Source organism: Ambystoma mexicanum, chromosome 2p (assembly GCF_040938575.1).
Source record: "Ambystoma mexicanum isolate Mex_15411 chromosome 2p, UKY_AmexF1_1, whole genome shotgun sequence".
Classification (NCBI taxonomy): domain Eukaryota; kingdom Metazoa; phylum Chordata; class Amphibia; order Caudata; family Ambystomatidae; genus Ambystoma; species Ambystoma mexicanum.
The window spans coordinates 1087022167-1087045837 of record NC_090923.1 but is presented as its reverse complement, the minus strand read 5'-3'; the positions used below and the strand labels follow the sequence as shown (position 1 = coordinate 1087045837).

At 49.2% G+C, this 23671-nt stretch overlaps 1 protein-coding gene across 26 annotated transcripts in view; it reads right to left on the bottom strand.

Annotated features, from left to right (window-relative positions):
- Positions 1–23671, bottom strand: part of NRXN2 (neurexin 2) — a 2524532-nt gene that overhangs the window by 100101 nt on the left and 2400760 nt on the right. For all 26 annotated transcript variants that reach the window (XM_069645062.1, XM_069645065.1, XM_069645068.1 and 23 more), the window contains one exon: positions 15378–15456. In XM_069645062.1, coding sequence (XP_069501163.1) covers positions 15378–15456 — 79 coding nt within the window. The remainder of the gene's footprint in view (positions 1–15377; positions 15457–23671) is intronic.

Below are 23671 nucleotides of genomic sequence, written 5' to 3'. Positions count from 1 at the left end.
TTCCGTAGTTTTGGAATCTGCGCTGTTCTGCGATTCGGATCATATAGTGTTCTAGGCATATGGCATGCCGGAGTAGTTATGTGTTGTGTGGAACCCTTGCTGTTCTCTGCTTTGATTGGGTGAATTCTTCATTCTTTGGTGGTGCGCCCTCCTGCGTTTCCGAACCTACCTGCACTCTGGGTCTTGGACCTGGTTTCTGTGACTTGTGTTCGTGCTTTCTCTGACCCCTGCATGTTCTATTCTTCACTCCTTTGATCCCGCCCCATTCTTCGTCTTTGAACCCTGCCTGTTCGGTGTTTTGTTGCTCCCTTGCCTGCTGCGGGCCTCAGAATCCATGGGCCTCTGTATTTATTTGAACCCTTGCGGTTCTGCCTTTTGTAGCCGGCCATGTCTTCCTTCTCTGCCTTTGTGAACATGTCCCCCATTGCTGGCTGCCTCCGTGCACTGCATACTGGCGGCCCCGGCCCAGGCTTTGCAGCCGGCTGCTACTGGACCATTGTCCTGGCCGTGGAGGCTGGAGCGACCGCATTGCGTGGGTTGTGCGAGGGTACCTGACTGTGCCTGGACTCGTAATGATGAAAACATCACCTTGACAATCCCCACGAGGCGCCTCGGCCACAAGAGCCGAGATTCCAGTGCAGTAGCAGCAAGAATGCCTCTGAATTGTGCCTGGCTTAGAGGAATGGCGCGGAGAGAGAATAATTGGGAAGCTCTGGTACTAATAACGGCAAGCCGGCCAGATGATTACTGCCCCCCTGCTGCTGGGAGAGATAAAAACCGGTGACAATATCGCAGGAACCTACTGCTAAGAAAGATGGGCCGGGGAGAATATCACCAGCCTCCCGCCGCTCGCCGAACCGAGCTAGGGACAACATTTGCAGAAATCGAATCACACTAGATGGAGGGACTGGTAAAGATAATGCGGTGCCCCTGCTGCCCAGAGGCGCCCAGCCTGCAATTCGGCAGCTGTTGGACTTTATTTTCACATTTGGAGAGTGGCAGTGCCGACGTGCACGCCTGATCAAGCGGGAGTGCTTCTTATCGAATGCAAAGCAACGAGGACCCTGAAAAACACAGGACCGCTAGGATACGCTGCTGGGAGGTTGCGAAACCCTTAGACACAACGTTGTGTTTGAGCAACTCCCAATATGGAGCCCGTGATGCTGGCACTGCCTGCTTTTGACCTGCTAGTTTGAAGGTCAAGACTAGGCTGCTGGCCAGGCTGGTGCTGCCTGCTTCTGACCTACTAGTTTGAAGGCCAAGACTAGGCTGCTGGCCAGGTTGGCGCTGCTTGCTTCTGACCTGCTAGTTTGAAGGCCAAGACTAGGCTGCTGGCCAGGCTGCAGATGCCTGCTTCTGACCTGCTAGTTTGAAGGCCAAGACTAGGCAGCTGGCCAGGCTGCAGATGCCTGCTTCTGACCTGCTAGTTTGAAGGCCAAGACTAGGCTGCTGGCCAGGCTGGAGCTGCCTGCTTCTGACCTGCTAGTTTGAAGGTCAAGACTAGGCTGCTGGCCAGGCTGCAGATGCCTGCTTCTGACCTGCTAGTTTGAAGGCCAAGACTAGGCAGCTGGCCAGGCTGGCGCTGCCTGCTTCTGACCTGCCAGTTTGAAGGTCAAGACTAGGCTGCTGGCCAGGCTGCAGATGCCTGCTTCTGACCTGCTAGTTTGAAGGCCAAGACTAGGCAGCTGGCCAGGCTGGCGCTGCCTGCTTCTGACCTGCCAGTTTGAAGGTCAAGACTAGGCTGCTGGCCAGGCTGCAGATGCCTGCTTCTGACCTGTTAGTTTGAAGGCCAAGACTAGGCAGCTGGCCAGGCTGGCGCTGCCTGCTTCTGACCTGCCAGTTTGAAGGCGGAAGCGCTATGGGAATGAGACAGCAATGCCACGGCAGAGTGAGAAGGCTTGCCAATCCACCTGTTCTGGCAGCCAGACATGAGTTATTTGGGAGCAGGCTGATGGTTGGCAAGAGAGTGGGAGAGTAATGGCCTGATGCCCATGCTCTAACACAGTGGGGGAGTCGCATGGGATTATGCTGGGCAGGAAGGACCGGAGGACGTGGCTAATGTGAGTCTCAAAGCTGCTTATTACGCAGGTACTGTGAAACATACAGTGCATGCTACGCATATGGTAATCAGCAGCAACAACCATGCATTGGTGCAGAGCACTGCCTGCGGTGACCCGTCCAGGATTTGAAGAGAGCAGGGCATTTTACACTTTCGAAGGGCATTGTAATACGTTTTTAGGGCAACCATGGACTTCTTACAGCACCTGACATTGGAGTTCTAGGTAGATCCCTGCTGCGTGGGTGTGGAGTCTGCAAGGCAGAAGTGATTAAGGAGAGTCTGATGGCAAGAGACAAGACCAGTCTGGCAAACTCCATGAACAGTACACTGTTGCTGTAATCATCACTGCAAACTATTCCTCCGTGACCAGCTCTACACCCCTCCTCCACAGTGCCCCTACGTGACATAGGGCACCTGGCGCCTACGGCCAGTGTCCTATCTCTGCAGTGACCACTTAACCCAATGTTATAGAAGCCTGGCAAATGAGTCGCACACATGCCCAAATGCACATGACTACATAAGTTGCACTTGGCTTTTTTTGTACATGTAAGGTATGTGTTTGTTGCAACCATCAGCATCACTTGTCAGACATGTTGCAAGCTGATTGGTACCTCCTTGCGCGCATTTAGTTATCTTGCAATCCTTTGCCTTGCTGGCGAATGCATTAACGGGCGAAACAAGTGACACACATTTCCACGTTGATGTCCCGGTGAACATCGACATCTTGTGTTCCTTTGCGTAGATGTCAATTGTCAAGTGCCACATGTGAACATAACTTGACGGCATTCCCACCTGTCTATGATTAAATCATTTGCACATGCCCTTTTTTCGTACAAGCACATTTTTCTTTGATTCTACCACGTACGTTATTTGTCTTTAATTTTCCCGTGTCCTGTTGAAAAAACTGTCATTGAACTTCACCCATGCATAGTGGGCAGGTAAGTGAAAAGCATGACAAACTGTGTATGTTGAAGTCATGCATACAATTTCTGATCAAAATCCAAAGTAGTTACTGTTAATAATGTATTTATATGCTGCTTAATGTGGTACTGCTCCAGCTTCTAGGCACCACACTGGATATCATATTGTTTCCAATGTGAGCACTTTGCTTCTGAGCTATCCCCCCCGGCCTAATTAATGCTTCAAAACACTCCTGTCAGTGTCAGCATTGGAACCTCCAAATTCCTTTGGGGAGTGATCTTTAAATGCTCCACGTAGTGACCGATATGGCTGGCTCAATGCACTTTATAATGTACTTTTTCCACCAAATGTCCCGTCTGTTTGTTAGGAGAGCACCCCAAAACCAATCTGTTCGTTTTCCTTTTAATTCTAAGCAAGCTTTGACCCATGTTATCGGCCTCGTGCATTCTGCTCGAACAATTTGCCACTTAGTTCCTGGTTCTATGTCCCTTTGCCAGCAGGAGTTTTTCTAAGCCATTCTTTTCGACGAAATCACTTTTAAAAACTCGATTATTTTTGTTGTTATATTTGGGGGTTCCACCCAAGCCCCTCCTTCCCTATATTTGTATCCTTACCCTTTTTATCCCCTTGCCCCTATATATTTTTCATGAAAAATTACTTCGAAAAAACTCCTGTTGGCAAATCAACACGATGACATATTTCCCAACACCTCATTGTGAAGGATCCATAAAAGGCCATTGAAGGGGCTATCGAATCCTGCCTTGTCCTGATCATAAATACCGTTTTTTGGGTGCTTAAAAATGTACCGTTTGCTACTTAAGGTCTCTCCAAAATTCCTAATGGTTAATCTCCAGACAAGAACGGCTGCAAACCATTTCTGGACTGCATCAAGTTCTGACCAGCGTTACTGGCCAAACACTCTTTGAGAGTCACCATTTGCCTGGCATTTTCTTGGGAGAGAAGTTTCAAGCCCCAGTTAATACAATGGGGTTTAAGACCTTCTGGATTTTGAAAGGCTTCAAACATGCCCCATTTGTTCTTACATTTCCTAAGCATCCGCCAAGGAGACATCACACCCTAAAAACAGGAACGTAATGTCACATGAAATTTAAAGCTGTTGGTCACCCAGAACAGATTTGCAACTACTATTAATTACTGCACATTAACAGGCCCTATCTGTAATATTAAGTTTATTGCAGTTATGTGTGTTGCAATCGTGTTGCCACCACTTCAGTGCTGTTATGTTGCTATGGGGACCCGGGCCCTGCCTCAAGTGATAGAGTGTGTTATTGAGTTTAAATTCAATCAATGTTTCTCCTCTGTGCTCTTTGATCTTGCAAACCTGCCAAAGTAAGAAGTACATTGGGTTGCATTGGGTGAAATCTGTGATGCAAGCTTCAGGGAAGAACCTTTTACAATGAGATGGCAGAAGTGCCTAGAGATGTTCGACTCTAAAAACATCAGGCTGGGTGCGAGGAGCAGAGATGGACGAGACTTCAAAGGCATACCGTTCTTCACATTAACTGGAGCCCCCACCCCCCCGAAGGCAACTAAATGCGTGTGAGTGGAGCTAGAGGAGGGCTGTTGTGGGCAGATGGAGGATTGCATAGGAGCGCACCTCGTGTGTTCAACTGCTTTTCTAAATATGTTTGTAGTATATCACAAAATGCAAGTTGCAGATGATTAAGATTAAGGACATGCTAATGCTATGTGTTGTTATGTGGGTGCTGTAGATGGCCTAGTCAGATCTCCAGTTGCCCTTCCCATCACCTTCCAGTGTAGGTTGTGTGAGGGGATGGTCCTGGTTTGTGGGATGGGGTGATCACAGGCATAAGCCAGTCAGAGTTTGTTGTAGTGATGTGCCACTGGTTCTGGTTGCGGGTTGTGGTGCCTGTAGCACCTATTCATCTCCATGAAGGAGTGTGAAGTGTGCGAGTGGCAGGTGGGGGTAGGTAGCCTGTAGCAATTCTGAATTCCTGCTTGTGTGTTGTGGGGTACAGCTGAGTGGTCAGTGAGTTGAGGGGACCAGCCTGTATATGTGGGAATAAGAAATCCTGGCAGGGGATCGGAAATGTAATGACCCTCCCCTAGGTGTCGCCCCGGCATGGTTCCAGGGACCCAAATATCTGCGGTCTTGGTCAGAATGGTTTCTGTGCCGAGGCCCCCATCATCTAGGTCTCTTGTTGCCAGCTTCACCAAAGCCGTTCATGTCAGATTACATTTTCTAGACCTGGCCCATACTTTGTGTGTGTTTGTACTGCCCTAGCTAGGTCTGTGCATCTATGGCTTGATTGGATGCTCCGAGGCGCCCTTTCTTTCTCTTCCTTGAATAACCGGCTTCTTTAGTGATTGTGTGGCCTTGTGGGCCCTCCAGGAATTTGCTATGCAGCAACAGAGGAGGTTTTCTAGGCATCCGGTAAGTTCCATTATTTGTACAGTCCCTACCAGGTGATTGATCTCTTCTTCCCAGAGAGTTCACACATGATCCAGGATTTGGCTAGTACCACCACTTCTTCTACCGAAGGAAATCTTGACATATGTTGGTCACTTCATACTAGAGCACAGTGCAAAGTGCCGTTAAGGCCTACGAAAATACAAGCACAATAGTGGGGATACTAGACAGCATTTAAAGTTATGGTTAGCCCTGAAGTAGCCAGTGGGGTTTCAATGGTGGCCAATACCAAAGGGCCTACGTCTGGCCCCTCTATGAGAAGGTCTCATTCCACTCTAGCACTGCTGGCAAGAAGGCTGTAATCTGCTCCGAAGCTCGGCCTCATCAGCACCGCTGGTTCCACAAATGTGCAAGCTGGCTTCAGGCACTCATAGGCCGCCCTGCATCGCCCAGTTTCAGAGCCAAGGTTCATGCGAGTGTTAGAGTGGTCAGGTTTGAAATTACAGGAGAGTTTCTTTTGTTTTGACATGGTACAGACAGAGGCCAAGCGATACTCCTTGTTATTGGTTGCTGAGGAAATGGCTGCTAACCACTGACAAGGTGCTGAATACCTTTCTGTTGTCCATCTGACTTTACACAGAAGACCCATATGTGTGGCACTGCTGCAGTAAAAATCATGATGTACTATAAAAGGGGCTTTGGCCCTGCCCTCGCTCTCTCCGAAAGTATAGACAGATTTCCAGTCTCCTGGAACCATTCTCTTCAAAGCTGTTCCTGCCTGTTGTACCATCCCTTGTGGAAGGCACAAGCTGCGTAGTGCCATCGGTTTTAGCCTTGTTACTGAATGCCGCATTCTCAAACAGGTCTCTAGGAGGCCTGGTAAAGGACCCCTTTTGCTGGGATGAAGGTTTTTGATGCCTTGGGGGAATACATTTTACACCAACAGCTAATCTTCCTATGTGGCCATATTATTCTGCTCACCTCTTGAGCCCCCACCTACTTTACCTCTCACACTCTCCTCCGATATTGTGAGCTACTGTGTTGGAGCCTGTAGCATGGATCCGGAGAGGGGGGGGGGTATGTACCTTTCTAGACTACTGCCATGATAATTGTTTTTTCGAGGGATCTTGAAAGACATGACTAATTGGATGGGCCTTAATGAAGGAAACATATCTCATCCAGATATTGGGATTTTGGGCCGGACCCTCTCCCTATCCATTGCGCCTCGGGGTGACTGGGATTCCATTGCAGACTGAAGTTCTAAGAGTGACTAACAGGAACAGCCATGTGAAGCGATCCAACAAAGCCCAATTTGGAAGTACTTCCTTTCCTGTGCCCTTAAGTAAGGAAGTCTCAGCCAGATTGGGGATGTAAATTTAGCCTTCAACAATTAATTATCCTGAACTGGTAACTTGAAAAATCAGTTTTCTTTGTAGAGGTTCCGTTGGCCAGAAACGACAACTGGTTACAGCCTCTGTCCTCTTCCAATTCTTACTGATTGCTTCCTAAGGACGGGGCTGTTCTTCAAACACAAGTTTTCTAGTATAAGATTTAGATGATCTCTGCATTCTTTTGGGTAATTGTTTTTTCCCATTAACCCTTCCTCTGTTGCCCAGAGAATGATTCACTGTTTCGTTCTTCAAAAGTTCACTATATTTAATCTGGGCGTTAATACAAACGCAGTTTGCTCTTAATAAAGGCTCATTCTCATGGGGGTTCCTTCCCAGGCAAACAATCATCTAAGCCTCCAATCACCTGACACAAGGAGGCATGTGTGTCGCATGCTAAGGAGCCATGCGCATTAGGTGGCATCCATCGTCTTCAAGCATTATGTCCATAAAGACATCGGGCCTCATTATGAGGTGGGCGGTAAGGGTTAACGGGCACCGGTAAGGAGACCGGTGCCAGTAAACCCTTACCGCCCTATTCCGAGGTCCCTTAGCGGGTCCCACTAAGGCCGGCTGGTTTTACCAGGCACCCTTAGCGCGAGCCGCTAAGGGACCAGGGAGCTAATAACGGGCCTGCTATTAGCGGGCCTGTTATTAGCTCCATCCCCATTCCCATTGAGCCCTATGGGGGCTCGAATGGGAATGGGGAATGGTCCTCCGAATGGGGACTTAGTGGGTCCTCCAAGGTTGGAATGACCCGGTAAGTCTCTATTTCGAGAACCCGGACCTGGAATGCGGTAAGGGGGTAGCACCACGGCTACCTCCTACCTCGTAATGAGGCCCATCATCTGCAAAGCATTGCTCCCTGCTTCATGTGTGTCTTTTAAAAGCTATGCTGTTGGAATGTGCCCCAGGTCAGATACTCTGTTTGGCCAGTCCCCTTAAAGAACCATTTTGGCTATCTCTTCTATAACTGAATACATGTTTTTCAGTTTTCCCCTGAGTCCTGACGAAAGGGATGATGAGTTGACCGGTACGAATAAGTCATTCACGTCAAACATACTCCTTAACTTTGTTACCACCAGAAGAACCTGGTGGCTGTCCCCTTTTTTGTCTGTCTATACACTCGGGTGTGAGGAGTTTGTACAACGTGCAGGCACACAGAGCGCCCAATCACGCTTAATTTTTGCTGGGCTCTGGTCAGCTCTGAAGTAAGCCACTATGCTAAGTCACTTTTACGTCACTGAGAAAGTACCCTTTCCTTCCTCTCTCCTGCCACATCCCTACTCCACCTTGTTAAAGAAGTTTATGAAACCCACAAAGGGAGGTTTAGCACAAATCTGTCAAAGGCCAAATGCGGTTGCAACAAACTGGAATCAAAGGATCTAAAAACCCATCAGCAAGCTCCATGTTTTAATGCATCCTCGTGCTTGCCTGGCTAATGACATCAGTAAGGGGGCGCGCTACCTATGCGCTATCATTCCCTCAGGCAGGATTCTGAAAAAGTCTCTGAGTGCAGGAACTTGCAAGTAAGCCTCATTAGCTCTTAAACTTGTTAAAATCATGGTACTGATAATGTGGCCAGAGAAGGGCACCAAGCCTTTATGCCCGCTAAACTGATACTTGGGTTCAGCCAAGGCACACCCTTGCACCTTACTAGAAGTAGGCACATTTCAATAAGAAAGAGGGCTTTCAAGACTTTCTCAGAACAAGACTCACCTTGACTTGACTGTTGAAGGGAACCACTCCATTGTTTCAACCTTGCATTCATAAGGAATGAGATCATAGTACATGCCTGCTGAGGTAGGCCTCATTCTAGACCTAAACCCCTCCATTCACAACACACAGGGGCAGCTCCACTCTGGGGATGGTAGGGAAAGATGTTCCGCATGTTAAGCAGGTATAGGTCCCCCCAACCCACACCACAATCAGTTTCTTAACAATTGCCAAGCAATAGAATTATGCTGTAATTGGGACAGAGCTGCTGGCATACAAGGGTTCGTTGTTATTATTGAAGAGACACACTGTAGGACTAATCATACACAACCTTCCTTTCAATTGGCCTATGAACATGAGCCCCCAACTCACTTTAAGACACAACATTAAAAACCTAATGATAACCTTGGGTTCCAGGTTAGCACATGCTCAGTTTGTCAACTCATGTGTACGCTATGCACACTTTTAACTACATCTGTTTAGGACAATTCGCCCCTACTCGATTTAGGCCACAAAAAGCCCTAGTTAGTTTATCTCTTGAATATTTCAATGGTCTTTATATGGGTCTTCCAAATAAAAAATATGAATTAGCTCCAAACACTCCTTCCAGAATAAGACGCTGTGTATGACATTGGGGCTCAGAATCAGACATTGCACCACACCTGCGCCCTCATTCTTTCACGGCTCTCCAGTGACCAGTGGATCAACCTCAAAAACCTCTGCGCGGCGCACTAGCCTAATGTTCCAGGGGACCTAAATACATCATCATCACCACCTAAAAAGACACATAACCCAGAGCTGTCGCAGAGGGACTAACAACAAACCAAAATAGGAAATATGGCGTTACCCACCTGAATCCCCACACCTTTGTAATAATATGTCCCTGTTATTGCGGCTTCAGGAAGATCTCATCAACTTCAGAAAATCGCTTAAAACAGCTATTAGCGTCAAATCCTTCCCTCAGCTAGAGATGGGTCAGTCCCACTCTAACTGGTTAGAAAGCAAATGTGTGCATGAACTGGTATCCCTCAGATGCAGCTTAACTATCACTGCTAGGCATTGTAAGTACAGGAGGGTGAAATAAGATCTGTTTGGACAGAGGGCCCATAGAAGCCAATGGAGGTCAAACCTTGTTGGAGGGTGCTAGATGTTTGCATCTATTCTGTGTTAGCAACTTCATTCATGAGCACAATACACACAATATTTCAGTCTCTAAGCTATATGTACAAAATACTTCGGCAAGAGTGAAAAACAGGCCAGGAGTAATTTGACTTCTTGCAGTTCATTAACATGTTACTCTTTACTACAGCAATAAGCTCCCTTTGGGGATTCTGCGGATGGTAATGGGCCGAGGCCCCAAATTATAGGCCTGAGGGAAGCGCTGTTAATACCGGTGAAGCCCTCAGAACAGGAGCTTATTGCTATTATTGCTATTAACACCCCAAGACTAACCCTTGGGGTGCCAACAGTGTGTGACCCGCTGATGCATACAAATGCATCCATTCCTCACCTAACATGGCCGCCATGATACTGGAAGTCAGGGCTTCTGAGCCCCATTTCCATTTCTATAGTGGCCCTCGGTGGAGTCGGTTAAGGTGCGGCGTTCACGCAGCAGGTGAGTGGGGGATGGCGGGACAGGGGAGGGTTGGAGACGGGGAGAGACGGGGAGGTGGGAATGGGAGGGAACATGGCCAGCGGGTGCCTCCACTACTCAGGTTGCTCAGAACTCGGGGTTGGATTGTTGGGTTCAGACAGAGTTTTGAGCAACCTGATTGGTTGACCCACCCGCTGTGGGTGCTAATATTAAATGTTCAAGCAAATCATTGCTAGCATTCTCCTGGGTGGTGGGTGCATGTATGTTTTTTATATCTGCAAATCAATACATGCTAAGGTTTTGGGTAACTCATTACCAATGCCGACCACACCATTTTCGATTAGTTAGGAGGTTATTACGAGTTTGTTGGTAATACCAGCAGAAATACTGGCAAACAGAATTATTGTTACTGCATGCAGTACGCATGCAGTAACTGGAAGGGCCCGCACGACTAAGTCATGCAGACCCTTAAGTTATTCCTTATTTCGGAATCCCATAGAACTCCAAGAGGAAATCATATTATGGTATGGGGTAATAGTGCATGCAGCAATGCTTTTGCTTGGAAGAAAATTGCTCCACACAAAAGAAGAAGTATATGAAGAGCTTCGGTAACGAAACTCGTACTTTAGCAGAGCGGTACGTGGAAATAGTGCATGTTTTTTTCCACAACCGGCACACTTGTCATCCCCCCTGGTGACAAATAATTTGTTGAATCCACACTTGTTAAAAGTCAAGAAATCTACTGACAACAAATCTAGAAAAAGATACTTAAACTATGGTCCTATATTTTGTCAATGGATTTCTCTCTGCACAAGCAATCACTCAGGACTAGGCTGCATTCCAGCGGAATACATGCATCTTCTGCTAGATTTACACTTTCTCTGACATTCCAAGACTGCCCTCCTTAATTCAGTGGAATACCTGGCATGCCCACATCAGCATTGTAGGTTACAAAGACCCCCATTACCCCCCCCCCCCCGTGGTTGAGATGTGAAGAGTATGCGAAGGATGATCAGTGGAATACATGGTATGTCCTCCTTAGCACTATACGTTAGAAAGCGTCCCCCGTGGTTGAGATGTGAAGAGTATGCGAAGGATGATCAGTGGAATACATGGTATGCCCTCATGGGCACTGTATGTTGGAAACACTCCATGGTTGTGGTATATGAGTGTTTTGCTAAATATAATGGTTGTAAAACATTGTACCTCCTCCCCCGCCTCAGCACTGTGTATTAGAAAGGGCCCTCCAGTGTTGAGGTGCATGAGGATTCTGCAAATGATGATCAATGGAATAGCCTCAGCACTGTATGTTAGAAAGAGCCCCCCATGTTTGAGGTGTGATAGGATTATGCTAAACATGATCGGTGAAATACATTGTATGTCATACTCAGCACAGTATGTTAGAAAGAGTCCCCTCTGGTTGAGGTGTTGTGAGGAATGATGGTAGTCAACCTCCGGAAAATGTGTGGGGCTAATCCGCCCACATTTTCCTATGCTCACTGCACGACATACACATAGACCTGTGCACTGTGGGTGGGCACAGCCTAGAGGCCCGGCCCCCTGTCATATTTAGTTAGAATATGACAACCAAGAGTACATCAAGGCATCTCAGAAGGGAGAAGGCATAACCTTCCTCCTCCATAGCCAGCCTAATTAACTATCAAAGGCCCCATGGATCCTCCTCGTCCATTTGTTTGCCCTCTGCAGATGGTGGCAGCAAATAACATACTAATAGAGTATTCTTCAAACAGACCCATACAGAACCTGGCTGCAGAGGTTAACAAAGGAGACAGGAAACCCCAACAACCTTTGATATGCACTGTGTCAACCTGAAGCCAGCTCCCGCATCTCAGTATCAAGGGCAGTGACCTGTCATGCCTGGGAATATGTGTTTACAGTAGGCAACCCCCGCAGGGGGACCCCATTCAGAAGGTACGAGAATGTGTATTGATGGAGCCAGAAAGTCTGTTCTCGCTGCAGCTTCAAGGGAAACCTGCCGTTTTAATCAGGAACCCCAGAGAGCTCCATTAACTAGAGCTACCATTTGATCCACAACAGACAGGAAGATGGGTAGAACTTAGTATTACATGTTTTAACCCCTTCACCTTTTCTGTTGTAAAGCACTCTGCTTAAGACAGACCTCATGTATACAGGAGATTGTTGGTGGGGACCCAGGATTGGTTCATTAAGGTAGGCTTTGCCTACACCAATCACTGTGGCCAATCTGGCTTTAAAAGAGGGTCTAGCCCCACTTTTGGCCAGATCATCTGAATATTTTGGAAGGAGTAACAAGAAGAACTAATTTGGACCCTGACTGGAGGTACAGTCTGCCTTACAGCTTCTGCCAGTGAAGGAAGGCCAGGATTTCCAAAGAGGGAAGCAAGATCCCTCCCCTAAACATCTCCCAGGGAACAGAGGGAGATACTGAATACAGAGGACTCTGCAGCAGCTCCAGAACCGGTACCCAGCCAGCACACAGCATGCCCCTCTAGGCTCTGCAAGCAAGCTTCCTAGGTGGGAATTGCCAAAGAGTCTCTGAACCAAATCCAGGACAAGGCAGTTGGCCACAACACTCTCCTCAGCTTTGGGCCATCCACCACAAGTCCAGTGAAGAAGCTAGGAGGAGTGCATCGACAAGCATCTTCCGACGTCCGCCTTAAAGGACATTTCTGAGGCAGTCAAGCTCCTCGAGCTGCAACCGACTGCACCGCTGACTTTTGTCATGCCGCAATCGATAACACCATCTGAGACTCCTCGACCAGTGCTTCAGACCCGCCGACCAGCACAGAGCCAGCAATTCTTGACCCCGAGCTGCCGTGTAGGCCAGCCTGCAGCTGTCTTTCCAGCATTGCTCGCCGAACTGCCTGCCACCTGATACCCGCAGCTGTCTCCCATCTGGAACACTGTTGCAGAAGCTGCAAGGCGCCCTGAAACCAACTTGACCCTGTCGAGCACCAAGAACTTCTACAAACGCAAGCTACATTGTGGTTCTGTCCCCCTTGTCCTTCTCTGAAGACTCCTAGTGCAATTTTACAACCCATTGCTTCTTTTCTGTTGAAACCAAGTATCCTTGAACTATTGCGATTAATTACTTTACCGACTACCCTCCTGTCAGTATCCAGAGTGCATCCCTTTTCCTTCTTTGAAACTGTCTGTCCTCTGCATTCCCTTACATGGTGGTTTGTATTTTGTTGTGTGCTAGAACTGTCTGCTTTGATAAGAATAAAGTAGATATTTTCATACAACATTGACTGGACATTCCCTTTTATCATTGAGTAATAATTGTATTTTCGTTGTGTTGCAACTAACCAAAGCTCCACGACCTTGCGGTGACAATATTGCTGTTCCATCCACGTTACCAAAATTGGACAAGGAAGTTTATAATTTGCTTGTGTTTCCAATCTGTTTGGATCCCTTCCTTCTGGTGTGCTGGAGGCGTGGGGCTGATTGATGATTTAGAAACCGATATTCATCCCTGTACCACTGGTGTCCGCAAGTTGATTCGTCACAGGTGTATTAGGTTTCTACAAATTGCGGTCAGTGAAATACATGGTGTGCCCTCCTTAGCACTGTTCATTAGAGAGAGTCCCTCGTGGTTGAGGCGTATTAGGGTTCCACAGATGATGATCAATGGGATTCCCTCTTCAGTATTGTTTGTTAGAAAGAGTTCCTCGTCTTTCAGGTATATTAGGATTCTGCAAATGGTGATCAGTGAATCACATGGTATGTGCGCCTGAGCATTTATATGTTAGAAAGAGCATCTCGTGGTTGGGGTATAAGAGGGTTCTGCAAACAATGGTGAGATGGCTATGGGGAAGATTTCCATGGATTAATAGACCCTTTCAAAGGTCTCATATAATTCATGGACATTAAACATAACCATCACTAGCCATCCGAGGATTGGGGAGACATGCTTAGTAATTAGTAAAGGACAGATGGGTTATCCTAACAGTGCAGGGTAAACCGAATCTTCACTAAGTGATCTGGCTGGAAGGCTTGCAAGAGGTAGGTCAGGTGTTTTATGAGTGTATGTTGCAAATGTGTGATGTGGCATATCAGTTATGCTACACTAAAGGGCCATTGGTAATGTGGCATTAGCGACATGTCATAATCATGAAATAGTCATTTGGAAGGAGACAGATGATGACTTGGACTTTAGGAAGATGCCCCAATGATTAAATGAACATAAGAGAGAACCCTGGGTTTTAATGTGGTCTTAAGATAACAGTCTGGTGACTAGTAGGACATTTGGAAGACTCCCCAATAATTACTAAGGCATTAGGACCATCTAAGCCGGCCAGTGGGACATTGCAAAGATGGCCCTGTCATGAACAGACTATTATGATAACCACCAGAAATTGATGGGTGTTGGGGAAATGCCGAGTGATTAATTGGATATTAGGACAAAGGTCAGAGATTAATTGTACATTAAGATGCACCAATGATTAACACGACATTAGGGCCAGGCCCCCAATTAATGACATTCATCGAGAATTCCTGCCATCTGAAGGAACATAAAGAAGCACTGAAAGCGACTGGTGGGGCATCACAAAGGGATGCCAGTACTCAATTGGACATTTGAAGGAGATCCCAGCAATTGCAGGAACGCTTCCTTGGAATTTTTGGGACATTTATGAAGATGCCCAAAGGTTTGCTATGACATGAGGAAGTTTCCCGAGTAGCTAAATTCTCACATGCAAGATCACAGTGTATGACGAGACATTAAAAACATGCCTCATTGGTGAAAGGAATGTTGAAAGCATTTTTGGCTGGCGGACTATGGAACATTTCCATGGCTTTTCCATTAGACACAGCCATGTTAGTGTAAGAGATGATGCGAACATGTGGCACAGGATATTCACCCTGAAGAAAGCTTCTTCCTGGCGGTGAAGTATTGCCCATTTTATCGCTGCTAAACTTCCACCTTACAGTACTGAACACATCTGTTTCTTTCTTGCTTCCACAGATATGTGGATGGATGTTCAGTCTGCTTGAAGACAAGCCATTGCCACTAGGGCAGTCGTTTCAATATTATTGCAATTGTATTTGTGTGTGACTGCTGTTCTGTAGAACGACAATAATTCATCCCCATTCTATCCACGCAGAGCCAAAACGAAAGGGGAAGTGACTTGGAAGGTGGTATTGGAGCTCGGTAGTACAAGATGGACCTTAATCCCTCTTTCTTTCTAACCACAGAAGTTTTAGAATTTGTTCTACCCAGACTCAGAGCTAAGGGGGCCTTTAAGTATGGTTTCCGGGTGGGGGGGTAGTAGTGGAAGGAGTGAGGGGGACGGGAAACAAACTCACCAGTGCTAGGCTCACACTCCTCCAAATCCTCGTCGTCGCTCGGGCACTCTGCAGAAGCCACTAGCAGGTCATCAGTGTTCTGCACAGAGAAAAGAAAAAAACAGGTAAGAAGCCATAGAAATGTCATCCACGCATGTTACCAGACAGCTATACATACATACAGGGAACACAGTAAGCAGCCTGACCCTGCCAGAGACAAGCTAGCATAAAGAAGGGAAGGAGGCAACGCCCAACTTGAACATCACTCGTAGCCATGTTGGCGGCCAGCAAGACAGTACTGTCTGCCTACTGCACATCAAGGAACAGATAGGTACCCACAATAGCCTTTGCCCTAACACATCTAAAACAGAGGACTAGCTAGCAGGCCCAGCAGACTTAAGATCTCTCCCATTGTTGTGACCACCTGAATTGGGCTTGCAGCCTGCTTCCAGGGAGCAAGCACTGAACCCAGGTCTCAAATGAATGTGGTCGCCCGGAGGGTCTGTACGATTTTAGGCTTCTTAAGGTCCTCCACTACCCTTATACTGACTCATCACATAATTTTATCTTTGTCTTCGAAGATGGCTCAAGGTGCTGTACAAAACAATTGAATTAAAAACGGCAACAGGATAGCCTGATCTAAGAAATAACAAAACTATGGAAAAAGAGCATTAGAACAAAAGATTACACATGATTCAGAAACTTCAGGGATCTGTGCACTAGCTGGAAGGGGAGGCAAGAGTAAAGAAAAAGCAAGCTGGTCACGGATTTGCCTGATGTAGGCGGGAACAGAATTGTACAGTCAATGTGTGGCTGCAGAAAAGGCCTGAATGTGTAGCGTCTTGCACGAGAGAACATAGGCATTTCCAGGTGAGGGATATTCTGGCTAATGGAAGCTTTAGGCACAGATCAATGGGAATCCTAATAGCAGGTGCCTTGAACTTGATGCAGCACAGCTTATATTGGATATGTAGGAGAAGCAGTGGGACCCAGAGAGCATGCGGGCAGGACAATGAAGAACAGAGTGGAGCAAGTGATGCAGTCAGACCGGAAAGAAGAGAGTTACCGCCGCGTAGCCTGGAAAGTACGCAGGTCCGAACGGCGGTACAGCAATTAGTTGGGGAGGGAACTATATAGATGAAGATACAACCAACAGTATTTTTAGATTGAATAAGAGTGGGATTGTATGTAAAGGCAAGAGTCCACTGTAAAGCCTAGGGATTGAGTGGAAGAGACAAAGGTCGGGGATATACCAAGCAGAAATAGTGCAGCGAGCCAGTGCTGGAGTGCAAAGAAAGGTGCAGCGTTAGAGAGGAGAATAAACTCTGTCTTGGGGGGATTTAGTTTTAGCGAAAAAGAGACACAGAGACACTTCCAAGGTGGAGGACTTCTGCCCCTGAAAACCCTTGCAGGGGCGAGTGGTCTCGTAGTAGGCCTAGCCCATGTCAACCACTGCCGCGGCATTTAAGCAGGTCTTCCAGCAGGAACCATGCACAGCCTATACCATACAGTGTACCACGCGGCCCGCATTAATTTTAGGCTTAAACCACATGACCACATTTTGCCGGCCATAGCAACCACCCCAGGCTCACTGATCTTCACTTGGACCACCTCGCCGCCATCCTCCCCTTCAGTTCACATCTTTGCACTCTGCAGAAACTCTATAGATAAATTAAGTGAAATACAGGTAACAGGAATCCATGGTCCTGTGAGTCTGTTTTTCCCCGGGCATGCTACCCTCCGTGGGTAGAGGATGCAGGCCTCAAACAATGCAGGACTCCCTTTCATGCTACCATAGGGCGCATGGGAAGCCAGGGTCTTACAGGATGTTCCGCCCAAGTAAACAGTCTAACATATAAGGAACAAAAACCCCATCAAGTATGCTTGAGGCATATTGCCATGCAGGTACGTGGTATTCAGGACCCTGGCAGACCTTTCCTGCCCAGACCCGGGCCCAGCGGATGCATGCAATCCAGGGCCCAGACAGCATGACCCTTCTTCCATGCCGAAACACAGGGATCCATTGCCCAACTAACCTGTTCCTCCCAGGTGTGCCAGCACACAGATGTGCAATATACGGTCTGGCCCAAGCATGTATGCTCCTATACTGATGAGGGCGCTCGGCGCAGGCAGCAGAACCTTAGGTTCTACAGCTATTTAGACATGTGCCCAACCTAATTAATACCTGCACTTGACAATGCTGATTATGCCAGGCAGTCTGGCAGCTCCAACTCTCTGGGGGAAGTCATGAAAGGCCTGAGCTCCTCCTGACACTGGCAGACCTTGGGCACTGGAGAGGACACTAATTGGTACACGTGTTCCCACGCAGCAGCTCCCACCAAAAGGCAGTCTCCTGGGGTGCGAAGCTCCCGACAGCACGGCCCACTGACTCCTCAGTCCATTCCTGCTCTCTGCTTCCCTTTCTTGTTATCATAACATAATTTGTTTTCTCCCCGTTAAGACTGCGTTTCAATCTCCGCTAGAGGCCCACCGTGCCACGTCTCCTTTCATGAGCTCAGGACTTCGGCAGCTCACGATAAACCACAGCAAATCCCCTTTCTTCCTAATCCTATTAAAGAGCGAAGAATAGGGGGTCGGGCAGGGCAGAGCAGAGGGCCCACTCCCGCAAGGACTGACCAGGAGGGCGCACCATGCATCATGCTGACTGGATGCTTAAGCAGACCTTCGTGGCAGAAGAACAAGAGGGCACTGAGCTGCCGGCTCCTTGGTAGCTGCGGTTGCAAGAGAACATCCTATGCTCGTAGACCCCTGGGCTCTTGGCATGTCACCAATTGGGAACCCGCGTCAATATAAAGAAGTCCATAACGGGAAAGCAGTGAAAGAAGCCCGCCCCCCGACGGTTTATGACCCACAAAGAGCACACTGTCCACAAACCCGTATGTATACTGCACACGCCCACAGCGAGTCGCTGCACACCCTGGGTCATAATAATAATTTGGCATTTATATAGTGCTACGAACCCTCAGGTATCTGTGCACTGCTTATTATTACCCACAGTGTGTGGTGCTCATTTATCGACCTCAGAAGGATGAAAGGCTGAGTTTGGCCTTGCCAGGATTCGAACCTGCGTTAGGGGGCTCTGCACAGATGTCAAAGTGAGCGCTCTACTCGCTGTGCCACTTGACCGGCTATGCTGTGAATACCCTCAGCTCCCCCCCCCCCCCCCCGCTTGCATTAAGCCTCACTTAAACCACACCCCGAAGAAGCCTTGATCACTCTGCACCCCGCAAGGCCGTGCTCTGCATATTCCTAGGGCCACGCGCGGAAATCCCTCAGGCCTTCTCTCTGCAGCTATGGTCGGTCATGCTCTGCTCCCTTCTTGGCCATGCCAATAGTTATCTGCACCGACTCGGCCACACTCTACTCACCCTTGGCCACTTTGTGCACACACTCAGCAACTAGGCCTATCAAAGCACCCCATAAGCCGAAATATGCACATCTTAAGAAACCCCCTGCACACCCGAAGTTACTCTGAGCACCCCAAAGATGATCTGCATGCTCTGTAGTCACACAGTATTCCCTAAACTACCTGGTGAAATCCAATCAGGCACATACTTCAGTGAGCCACGCACTGAAAACCTCTGACCGTGCAACACACACCCATACTTTCCACACTCAAAGTCACAGCTCATATGCACTCGGGGAAAGTTGGCAGAAAATATATGCACTGTGAGTGTATAGAGCCAGAGTAGGACAAACAAACGGAAAACGGCCGTGGAGGGCTGTACATGTAGGTCCCAAGTGGACTGAGGAATTCAAAGATCTTCACAGTGGGTGAGCGCTCGCCTGGGCTTTTTTTAAATCAACCTCTGGAAAATGTGTGGGGCTAATCCGAAAACACATTTGCCTATGCTCACCGCACGACATACACATAGACCGGTGTACTCCATGTCATATCAGGGATCTGACAGGTGGAGTATATGATGCATCTGAGAAAGGGGAGGGCCAAAACATTCCTCCTACCATGGCCAGCCTAATTAACTATCAAAGGCTCCATGGATCTGCCCTGTTCGTTTGTTTACCCTCTGCAGATGGTGGCAGCAATTAACATAATTACCATACTAATAGAGTATTCTTCAAACAGGCTAAAACAAAGGAGACAGGAAACCCCAACACCTCTTTCATATGCACTGTGTCAACCTGAAGCAAGCTCCCAGTTCTCAGTTCCAAGGGCAGTGACCTGTCCTGTCTGGGACCATGTATTTACAGTAGGCTACCCCTGCAAGGGGACCCCATTCAGAACCTACAAGTATGTGGATTGATGAAGACAGAGGGCCTCATTCCGAGGTTGGTGGTAGTCATGGCGCTATTTGCACCATGACTGCCACCAATAACGGGTCCGGCACTGGTCTAGTTCAATGGGGATTTACCGGTGTAGTCTGACCTTTGCGGACCGGTAAGTCCCCATTGAAAATGCCATTCCCCATTCCCATTTCAGCCCCCATAGGGCTCAATGGGAATGGGGAGGGCGCAAATAACGGGCTGGCGTATGTCAAGCCCGCTATTTGCGTCCTGGTCCCTTAACGGGTCACGTCCATAACACCAGGTCAGACCACGCTTTAACGGAGGGACCCGCTAAGGGACCTCGTAGTGGGTCGGTAAGGGATTACCGGCACTGGTCTCCTTACTGGTGCCCACACAGCGCTGCTTAGTGGGCATTTACAGATTTTGGGTGGGCCTTGCCCACTCAGGCCCTACCCTGTCTACACCTGTGCCTCTTCAGTAGTATCCATCCCTGCACAGTGACTCTGCAGGGTCCCAGCTCCTGATGGAAGGGGTTTCAGCAGATCACTGGTTGTGAGCGCAGTGTTCTGCTGATGGTTACAGGCCCAGGCCCAGATAGGCTTCTGAAGCCTTACAAACGGGCTTTGGAATGGGGTCAGCTCTGCAGCCGGCGGATGGGGTCAGAGCCCTTTTCAGGACCTACTAGTCAATAAGGAGGCCTTGCAAAGAGCTGCACCGCAGCTTCGGATGGCCGATGCGGCTTCCGTGAGGGTCTCGGTGGCCATTTTGGAGTGGAGTTGAAGTGCCTGTTTGGTAGTATCCATCCCTGCACAGCAACTCGACAGGGTCCCAGCTCCTGTTGGAAGGGGCTTCGGTGGATTACTGGTTGGGAGTCCAGTGTTCTGCTGATGGTTACAGGCCCAGGCCCCGACAGGAAACTGGACGAGAAACGCCTCCCTCTTGCACCAAGCACACCTACCCCAAGTGAGGACTGCTTCTCTGCCGGTTGATTGGTGGGTTGGATTCACTCACACACTCGTGACAGACAGTGCAAACGTGCAAGCTTCCCTCATAGATTATCAGACAGTGCAGCCTGGACAGGAGCAGCGCAAACTTCACTGACCCACTGAACAAGCAAGGAATGGGGAGAAATAGAACAACTTTGCTTATTCGCACAGAACCAGCGCAACCAGGAAGCCTAGTTGCACACATGCAGTACGGGTGCAACCCGGGTAGCAGAAGTCGCAGTTTCTGCTCACACACTGAACAGCACAAGCAACAGACTGAAAACTTCACTAACACGCCCAACAGTTGCAACCTGTGCAGCAACGTTTCAAGCTTCCATCACACAGAAAAGGTACAAAACAGTGCAAATGTCCCACAAGCAAACACATCCATTTAGTAATGTGAACACAAGACACAGACATTTTTAGACACGTTGCGGCAATGGTTCCCTGGCGGAGGTACACAGTACAGGTGCAGCATTGCAGAGCTTGCAACCACGAGTCAATTAAGCTCCATCCCACCACCCCCACCAACACACCCCTCTCCACGGGGTTCACCGGTGATCATGTGAAAGCTTAATTGCACCGATTACCATACATGAAGCATTAAGTAAGATGCATGGCGACAATGCAGCTTGACAATGAAAAGGGGGTGCCAGATGGATGCATGTGCAATTGCACGAGAGAGAGAGAAGAGAGAGACGCGCACGTCTGAGAGAGGTTGGGAGAAATGTTCGGGACTTGCATCAAACCCAGAGACAAATTGCACACACTGTAGACACACTGCTCCCCATGAAAAGCTTTCCCACAACGCAGCGACTTCTCTTTTGACAGAATGGGGCATATCGGCATTAGGGAAGCAGAAATGCTGCTTTCAATGGCCGGCGTGTGGGCAGTGCAGACAGGAGAAGCGGCCAAAGTCACAAGGGGGGCCCCGGGGGGAACGCGTAGCGTTTCCCCCCGGGGAGTATTTTGGCGCTGCACACGGCCAGCGAGTGGCCGCGGGGGGTAGAGCGCCCCTCCCGGGGTACTTAAGGGCTCAGGGAAGGTTCGGGAGACAGGCGACGGTTAGGACTTGGCGATTGCACAGGTCCCGTTGCCTTCTCCCGAGCCTTCCCTGTGTCCCCGGGCCTAGCTGTCGGTTAGTGCAGGTGAGATAGGGGATCTAGGGAGCGAGAGGGCGGGTAGGTAATTATTAAAAAAAAAAAAAAAATAAAAAAATAAAAGTAAAAGTTGGTTTAGGTAGCTGGGTAGGAGGGGTGCCGTAAATAAGACACCCCTCTCGGCTTACCGGCCTATCTAGGTTCCTGTGCTTTCAGGCGGGCGGCCCGCGAGCGGGGGAAAGGCTTTTGGGGCTCCGTGTCCTTTCGGCCTAGCGAGGTTCCTGTGCCTGCAGGTGGGCGGCCCGCGAGCGGGGGAAAGGCTTGTGGGGCTCCGTGTCCTTTTGTCGGTTGAGGATTACTCATCCTCTTTGTTCGTGTCAGCGGTGGGGGCTAAAGGGGGAGCGGAGCCGCAGCTGATCCGCGGAGTTGGTTACGCGGGGCTCTTTTGAGATCCTCCCGCTCCGCTCCGATCGTTTCGTTCTGCGTGCGTGGGCGTTTTTCCCAACGCTCGCGCATTATAGGGGGCTGGGCGGCAGGTTTAAAGGAGCCGCGCCCGATTGTTAGTGCGGAGTGCGGTGCGCTCCGGACACAGCCAGGTGGCAGTGTTCTGCCTGTTAGCAAGTGCTAACAAGGGCTTGCTTCTGGGAGTTTTTGTAGGGCTCCCGCTTCCGGAATAGGGGTGGGGAGGGGGAGGGCAGGGTGATAAGGGGTAGTGGGGCAGGGGGAATAAAAAAAAAAAAAAAATTTTTGGCTAATTTATAATTTTCAATTTAGCAGTAGGGAAGCAAAAAAAAAAAAAATATATATATATATACAGTTAAGGAAGGTTAGTTAAATTTGTGGCCTGCTATTCATTGGCTCTATTAGGGAGGATATTTTCAAGGTTTCACACTAGGTGTGTGTGTGGTTTGGGGTTTTTTGGGGGCGCTTTGCTCCTTTTGAGTTGGTTAGGTTACAAGGCCGTAAGGGCTAGTCCACGGGTAGGTCCCGGCTCGGGGGCATAGATTATTTAGGGCAATTTCTAAGGGTTGTATTGGCTGGGCACACACAATTTAGTGTGCACAATGACAGGCCGGGGGGCGAGCAAGAAGGGGCTGGTGGATGCCGGGGCCTTGAAGAAGGCCCTGGAAATCATTAGCAGGGCAACTAAAGCCCAATTGGGGAGTGCGGTAGGGGAAGTTACGGGAGAGGAAGGGAACGGTGGGGGCCGGCCGCAGCGCAGAGCGGCGGCAGACGGTGCATTGGCGGCGGTGGTGGCTTGCACCCCTACGGCAGGAATAGGGGAGATTTGGGAATCTAGGGGCAGGAAGATGAGGAGGGAGATAGACATGAGGGCAGATGGGGGTTTAATGAGTTCACGGGGTCAGCCAGAAAGGGAGGAAGGGTATGATAGCTCCAGGGTAGAGGGGAGCGCTCGAGTGGGTAGAGACCGAGGGAACAACAGTGGGGGCAGGGGTGGAGGGCAGGTGGGTGTGGCAGGGCAGAGAGGAAGAGGGGGAAAATACCTGCAGAAGAGCGCGGGTGGGAGAAGGAGGGAGAGGTCCCCGTCAATTGAGGAGGGTAGGGTGGGGCGCGGAACGGCCCCCCCGGATAGGAGGAGTGGGGGCGGAGGGCGCTGCGCAGCCCCCGCTGTGCAGATGGAGGATGAGGGTTTTGGTACGGCCCCTCCTCAGTCAACGCAAGGAGAGCCTAGAGGGCACAGCACGGCCCCTAGCAATGAGGATGTCAGGGTGGAGGTCGGAACGCCTCGCCCAAGAGAAGAGGACCAGACAGAGGTTCCCACAGCCACGCCGAGAAGACGTCAGCGGAGTGGCGGGGCGGACGCCCCGGGCTCGGAGGAAGATCTGCAAATCATCTCGGGCAGAAGCCCGCACCCTCAATGGTATTTAAGGGGTGATGAAGTTGGTTGGGATGAATACGGGGGGCAATGGGAATTTGAGGATTACAGGGCGGAAAGGGGAAG